This window comes from Acanthisitta chloris, unplaced genomic scaffold (genome assembly GCF_000695815.1).
Source record: "Acanthisitta chloris isolate BGI_N310 unplaced genomic scaffold, ASM69581v1 scaffold14597, whole genome shotgun sequence".
Lineage (NCBI taxonomy): Eukaryota > Metazoa > Chordata > Aves > Passeriformes > Acanthisittidae > Acanthisitta > Acanthisitta chloris.
Genome location: NW_008681111.1, coordinates 12,042 through 19,989, shown reverse-complemented (window position 1 = coordinate 19,989; position 7,948 = coordinate 12,042). Strand labels below are relative to the sequence as shown.

The 7,948-nt window shown below is 51.8% G+C and overlaps 1 protein-coding gene across 1 annotated transcript in view; it reads right to left on the bottom strand.

Annotated features, from left to right (window-relative positions):
* Positions 1-7,948, bottom strand: part of SAMD11 (sterile alpha motif domain containing 11) — a gene marked incomplete at its 5' end in the record, with an annotated part of 22,614 nt that overhangs the window by 2,633 nt on the left and 12,033 nt on the right. Inside the window, 2 exons of the mRNA XM_009077983.1 lie at positions 628-738; positions 3,637-3,761. Coding sequence (XP_009076231.1) covers positions 628-738; positions 3,637-3,761 — 236 coding nt within the window. The remainder of the gene's footprint in view (positions 1-627; positions 739-3,636; positions 3,762-7,948) is intronic.

The window sequence follows — 7,948 nt, the reverse complement described above, 5'->3', positions numbered from 1 at the left end:
TCAGCAGGACCAGGAAGCTGTAACTGGCAAGAGATAAAACTCTTACAGAGGTCTGTTACTGGCACAGCAGAGGAGGACAAGAGCTGGGCCATTCCTCACTGGGGAGGGAAAGGCACAGCAGCTGATGCTTCAGGCCTTGCTCAAAAGGAGAACTGCCAGGGCCTACACCCAGGTAATGGGAGCAGCAAAAGGACAATCCAGCCTAGAAAAGTGACAGCTGGTTCCTGAGATGGCTTTACCCCCTTCTTTAGATACTCTGAGATGATTTTCAGGTTCAGCTGCTGTGAAACCACCTCCCTTACCTGTTCACATCTCTTCCTCCTCCCTGTGGGAACAGCCTGATGTGCTTTCCTAGCAGGGCTCAGTCCCCTGTAGGAGTTTGTGCTGCATCTCTGTTAACTTTACTCCCTCCCATCACCTCTCCTGAACTATTTGCTTCTGCCCCTGAGCACTGAATTCTGTCTGTGGTGGCTTCCTGAACCAGCTGTGAGTAGAACATTCTGAAGGACACATCAAGCTCTCTTGAAACCAGAATGACAACTCAACAACCCAACAGTTAATGAGTTATAGCCAATAAACCATGTTCTTGCCAGCCTCAGGGACAAGTTCAGAGGAGATTTTCCCTACCTGTGACCTTATCTTGAGTGCAGGTCCAAGCTTCAGCCCCATGTTGTTCAGTAAGTGCTCTTCTGTCAGGAGGGGCAGGGTCTCCCCATCGATGGCCTGTTCCCGGAATACCTGAGGGAACCAGAGCACAGGTCCAGGGTCAGACATGCCAGTGACACACCTGAGACACTTGTCCTGTGTGGAAAAGGTGACCTCAGACAGCCTCAGTGCTGAGGTTTGCCTGTATTTATCCCCCAGAGGTATTTACAGTCCAGTACACACAGCCAGGAGCCAACAAGTAGAAGGAGACACATGTGGGAATGGGAATTAATTGCTGCTTTGGCCAGTTTAAATAAAGCAGTATTCATTTATCTATTTACTTACTCATGTTGGGATGAGGTGGGAGGATTTTCCTCTGGGAACATCCCAGGTTTAGCCCCCAAACCAACATTGACAGTCTCTGACAGCAGATTTGAGAGGAGTGACATGCCCAAGGGTCCTATCCCAGCTCCAAAAAAAAAAGGCCAGAAGACATAAGAGAAAAGATTCTCTTTGGGAAAATCCTAAACCACTCACATTTGTGTGGATATTGGGGGGAAAAAAGTTGACCCAGTAGACTCCAAAACTATTTTGCAGTGAGGCATGGAAAAGCAGGGATTGCTTGCTCATGCCTTTCCTGCTTAAAGCTGCTAATTCCCAAACAGTCTCCAGGCAAAATCCATACACAGATCTGTGGAGCACATGCTACAGTATCCCAGGGCTCTTCCCCCTCTCCCAGTTAGCTGAGGGAAGCAGAAACTTGGTGATGTGCACACAAACCATCACAGAGGCTGGCACAGCCTTAAAAACCAGCAGTTTCACACCAACACATTAATACACCCAACCATGCACAACTCCACCATTTGAACACACTTGGAGGCAGAAAATCCCTTTGTTTTGCCTCAGTCTATCCCAAGTGACAGGGTCAGGCAAGAGTTTTCCACCTAATATGTGTTGGGTTAGCAAGGTTAAGGTTTGGCTGCATGTTCCATTCCTCACCCATGGAGCACTCCTTGGGGTGTCTGTATGGACCAACAGGCTCAGTTTTAAGAGTAAATGGTAATTTACTTGAATTTCTACCCTTTGGTAGTTCAGCCAGCAGCTCCCCTTGGCTCCCTGTTTTCCTTACTACCCCATACCTGCTTTCCCTCACTACCCTCCACCTCCACAGCACTTTTCCCACCTCATCTCATGGTTGATGCTCCCCAAATGAGCTGTGGGGCCTGATCCTGCCCTCTCCCCCTGCAATGGCTCACACAGAGTGTTAGCATTACAAACACTTTGGGAGGGGAGGCTAAATTCCCCCCAATGGTTTTTTTTCCAGCAGCAGCAGCAGCTCATAGCCTGGAGCCATCCCTTTGGAGAGTGGCAGTGGCTGCTGGAGCCAAGTGGTGTTTTATTGCTGGACTCCTCCAGCAAAGCTGCAGCATGTGTTGTTGCTTTTTGACCCAGCACAACTTACTACATTGATTTCTTCTCCTTCCTCTGCAGCCAGTGTGGCCAAGAGCCAAAAATCCTCCCTTTGCCCAACACTAAAACACTTCACAAAAAGCCTTAACTTGGGAAAAGTATCCCCTTGGGTGTCCCACAGCTCCACTGCAGAGACAAAGCTGAACACCCTCCAGCCCGTGGCGACTTTTTTTTTTTTTGTTTGCTCAAGTTTCCTTGTTTGCCTGAAACATGTTTCTGAATGCACAGCATTCCACCAAACCTTGCTGGGTTTTCCTGGCAGGAGCAGCCTGCAGAGCTGTGCCAGACCTCCCCTGCAGCTGTGGGTTTGGAGAAGGGAACACAGACAGCTCTGCAGTTTGGAGCCATGGAACTGAGCTGGGTCACCCTTGAACATTGGCATTTTCACCTAGTAAAAAACCTGTTAAGCACACAACCATCACATAAAAAACATCATCCCTTCAAGCCACACAATGCTCCACGGCCAGGAGCTGTTTGCAGCAGCTCCCAGCACCAGCAAATACTGGGTTTGGAATGCAATGGGAAGATTGCTGAACCTCTGCCTCAGCTATTGATTCCTTCCCCACTGCTGCCCCAGGCTGGAAGGTCTAAATGGATGAATGCAAGGGAGTTGTGTTCAAGATTTCTGCACATTTCCTACTGGCTCCATTCAGGAGCTTCCAGGCAACTCTGTCCTTCCCCAGCTCAGGAATGCAGACAAACCACCGAGGGCACTCTGCTGGGGTACAGGGAATGTGAGGAGCTGTGTGGTTTGGGTTTAGAGCCTTTTGCTTGAGCTCTTACCTGCAGCCCACACATGCTGAACCCATCCTCATCCTCACTAAACTCAGCTCCTGAACTCCAACCTACACACACAGACCTGCTGCTCATCACTCCCATGAACATCATCCAGCCACCATCTCTTCTCATCCCTCCCTCCCTCCACAATGAGAACCTGACTCACCTCTCTTCCACACATCACTCCCCATCACACATCTCTGTCACTCCACTTGGGGAAGGGAAGGCTACAGGTCCTCCATCTCCATAACATTCCCTCTGTCTGCTCCAGGTGGTTTTAACACAGGATTAACATCATGGTTCAGGGCAGGGAAGGACAGACTTTACACTGAAAGCACATTATCCATCACCTGAGCAAGAAGGTGGAGTGTGGGGCAATTCCAGGGGTCCACTTCCCCATCCCCTCTGGGGATGCACCTTACCCCATGGCACACAACCAAATCAGCACAACCCACAGGGAAAATCACTTCCCTACAGCCAGATACACACAGTGCTCCCCTGACAGGGATCCCACCTGGCACAAGAGTCCTGAGCTCCACCTACAAGACTCATCACACATGTTCTCAAGGTCTTCACTGGCAGCAAGCTTAGCAATCCACTAGGAAAGAACCCAAAAAGCTTCATGCTCTGCAGGGCTCTGAGAACTATATTCTAGGAAGGACAGGGCAAGTAAAAGAGGCACAGATAGGAGGGAGAGAACAGCACTCAGAGGGAGAATGTTCCTCCAGGGATGTTCAGATTTACCTGAGTGTACTCAGTGCAGCCTGACAAGTTGGAGACGAAGCTGCAAACATCCTCCACTGTCCATTTGCTGATGTCTTCCAGTGCAGGGCTCTCCTCACCATCCAGAAACAGACCTCCCATGGTGCCTGGATTGTTTGGAGTCGAGGGGGGGGTAAGGAAGGAGAGGAGGAGAAAGAAACATAAATCATTAAAATCCCACATGGACAACAACCAGGCTGCAAACTGAATATTTTTCTCTAGCCACACATTCATCTTTAATGACCTGTCAATTAAAGCACTGGGCAGGGTCAATTCATAGGCCTCTTCCTCCTGGAGGTCCCTGGCTTAGGAGGAAGGGGGGGTAAGGGGAAGGAAAAATCCCAGCTAATGCATTTCATGTGTTTAATGTTCTTCAGCTGTGGGGGGAAGAAAAAAAGAAAACTAACTAGGGGGAGGGGAGAGAAGAAACCCTGAAGGAGTGTTGCTCCACATGCACCACAAAGCGGAAAACTCTGCCTGCCCTGTGGGTTCCTCTCCCCCAGCCCTTCCCTTGGCTACGTGCTCTGAATGACAACTAGCCCAGCACCATTCCCTGGTGGCCACTGCCTTGCTGGAGCGTGAATCACTGGGGAACTCTGGCTCTTTCCAAGCGTTTATTCTCAACCCACCCCAGTCTGAAATAGCCATGGGATGCATGGCCAGGACAGCTTGGCTGGAGCCATGGGCAGGGAAGGCAGGAGCACTCCAACACTTTGGACATGATCCCCAGTAACACACTCCAGGAGAACCTGCCTGGGCAGGAAGGTTGGACCAGATGAGGTCCAGTGGTTCCTCCAACCTGATCCACTCTAGGACTCTGTGAGAGTCTGATGCCTCTGCCAGCTCTAGCCATCCCATGGAGGGCTGTGCCCTCCTCTCTCCCCCCATGCCTCAGGGACTAGCCACTTTGCAGCTCTCCTTGCCAGCACTTTGCACCAGCCCAGAATCCTCAAGGTGCTCACTGTGGGCAACCACAGGCCCTTTCACACCTCCTTCACATCCTCCTTCTCTGCCACAGCCTTTCCTTCCCTCAGGCACACGGTCCCTCCCCTCCAGCCTCAGCTCCAGGCTCACAAGATGCTACTTCCCCCATCACCTCCAGCTACCAGAGAGACAGCAGGACACTCATTCCCATTCCTATCCGTTCTCCAGGAGAGACACTCACAGCTGCTTATGTCAAAATTCACAGAACACTCATAAACACCTGAAGGTTTTTCCTATTTTTGCCATTTTGGGGGAGGATTTTTCCTGCTCAGGGTGGGGAGGAATTCTCCCTCTCCCTTTTGGAAGAGTGGCTGCAGCCTGGTAAACAGAGGAAGGAAAACTGAACCCAGTGATTCCAGGCAGAGGCAACACTCAGCCTAGACATCTCCATCTGCAGCCAGAGCGAGTGTCTCTGAGGGGATCCGACCTGCCACAGCCAAATGCTTCAAAATTAGGTACTTCCTTATTCCAAAAGCAAGCCAAGGATTGAATTGCAGCAACACAGGCCTTGGGAATGAATCCTCCAGTCACCAGCCAGCCTGACCCATCCTAGGGGTTTAACGTCAGCCTGCACAGATTGGAGTGTCCCTCCACTCACAGGCACTTTGCTGTGTCCCCAGCAGTGTGGGGAAGGATTCAGCCCAGATGTTGCTCTCACAGCTGGCAGGGATGAAGAGAAAGGTGTGAGGTTTCCCCACAGTCCCTCTCCTACACACGTGCCTGCTGTCCTGGAGCCAGAGTGGGTGAGGGATCACTCGCAGGGTTACTGACACTGCCAGCAGAGCTGGGCCAGCAACTGCTGCTCCTCCAGCAGCCTCTGTCCTCTGTGGTTTTCTTCCCTTTGTCTCTGCCTGCTCCAGAAGAAGGAAGGGAGAGGTCAGCATGCCCACAGACACACACAGAGCCTGCTGTGTGCAGACTGAGGGCAAGGCAGACCCACTCTACGGGAATAAGAAATATTTTCCACCGACCCGCACACAAATAAAAGACAACCAAAATGTTTATCTCACTGAGATTGTTTTCCCTTCCCATTTATACCAGGGAATGACTAGTGGAAATATTTTGAGGAGGGGGAAGGTAAATAGCAATACTTTGGGGTTTGGCCCATTAGCAATTTCTGTGCTACAGAACTGTAAAAATTCGAGGGTGGAAACCTATTTGCACCAAGATTAGTTGGTAAAACATCCTTGTTCACTGCAGAAAAGCCCCAAAATCAGTGACTGCAGAGCTTAGCACTAGGCTCAGCTCCATGCTGAGTGGGCAGGATGGTGGAGCCTCATGTCCAGGTGTCCTCCCTGCCCTTCTGCTCCCACCTCCTCAGCTCTGTCACCACTCTGAAGCCACCAGGAACAACCCCAGGAAGGATTTCTAGAGTTGATTACAGTGGTCCCTGTGCTCAGTGTGCACCTAACCTGCAACCAGCACAGGACCAGCTTTCAGCACTGCCTCCAGTCACTGACCCTGTCCAGTTTGAAAGTCTCTAGAGCAGAAGAGCTGCTGTCTTTCCTCCTTTCCCTGCTTGGGAACACACTGCACTGTCTGCTCCATCCCTGTGCACGGCTACATCCACTCCCCCTGCTCTGGCAGCTCAGAGAATGATAACAAATAGGTGCCAAGTGGCTGGAAGGGATGCACCTTCGATTATAATAATGACATGTCACTGGCTGCTGCAGGACTGTGAGGAGGCATAAAGGGCAGCATCCATTCCCTGCCAGGCCTCCTCTGTCTCCCTCCGTGATAAATGATGGTCCAAGAGGCTGGTAATGGATTATGGAGCATTTCACCAGATGGGGCCCAGCGTGTGGGGACTGAAAAGAATCCATCGTCCCAGGCCGGTGTCGTGTGGACAGGTGTCCACGTAAAAGCCCTCACCACCCATGCTGCAATCCATTTATAACTTCCCTCCCTCCTCCTCATCTCCAGCTGCTTCAGAAAGAGAAGCCAAAGGCTGGAGGGGTCATGGAGAGCAAACCTTCTGGCTAGCCCAGCAAGGGAAAGCTTTGCTGCAGCCAAGACTGTCTCTGCTCTACAGACACAGCCCAGTTTGTGCTCCTGGAGCCATTCAGGTGCCAGCTGGGAGACACAAAGCAAACCCCCGTGGAAATCAGCCCACCTATGGGTTTAATCAGTGCTGCTACCACTCTCCAAGCCCTGTGTGTGCACCCCCTCCCTCCTGCCCACTTGGGTCACGGAGCAGCACGGCAAGGCTTGCGTTAATTGCTCTCCAGACTACGGATCAATAGAAGGATTTTAGCCTCCTGCACACTCCATCCTTCACCTTTTGCAAAGGACGGGGCTGCAGGAGGGTGGTGGGAGGAGGAGGGGAGCAAGGCTGCAGAAACCTTGACGAGATGAGGTCATTGAACAGCCACCAGAGCCCCAGAAGGCAGCTCAGGGAATCGACCCAGCTCGGGCTGCCTCGTCGATATGCTCCCCAGCAGGGACAGAAAACAGCTCTCAGCCTCCAGAGGAGACTCCCTTGGCTGGAACACCAGAAGAACTGCCTCAAACTCAGTAGATGTTCTCAGCCAGCTGCATCTCCCCTCTCCTCTCCTCCCTCTGGCTTAGCTTTCCACATTACCTGCCTTGGCTAGGGAGGGTTACTGTACAATTCCAACCTCCAGTGTACAGCACAACACATCCCTCCAGGCCAGAAGAGCAGCCCTGGTGCAGAAAAAAGGCCTACAAGAATGGCCTGGCACTGGGGGAGAGGTGGGTGCAGCTCTGTCTGTGTGGCCTTGGGTGATTTGTGTAACTCATTTCCCCAACACACATTACCCCAGCACACCCCAGGATTGCTGCAGCACTGGGATCAATACAACCCTCAATATTCCAGTGGCTCAGCTCCCCCACTGACCCATTGTGCTGCACTGAACGAGACTCCCTGCCCCCCCCCCAAGCCTTTCCAGGTGAGAGGCTTTGCTATGGAGCTGCACAGTGCCAGCACAACAGGCAGGATGAACAGCCCAGACACCGTGTGAAGCCAGCTGAAAGCCAAAGAGCCCTGAGGAAAAGACCTCCAGCCCTGGAACAGGCTCCACAAATCAGAAGTGCCTGAAAACCAGGCAGGGAAAACACAGCCCCGATGTGTGCCGAGGCCTCGAGACACACTCGTGATATAAATTCAAAGTGATAATAATAAATGGCCTATTACAGTAACTGGCACATTGCTGGAGGAAGGAGGGAGGGAGGAAAGACATCCCCATCCCAGGCCTCCCTGCAGAGCCTCACACCAGCCCTAAGCACCACGGAGCTCTGCCTTTCCCTTTTTAATGGCTGGGGGAAAAAGTCTCCCGTGAGGAAAGCCACG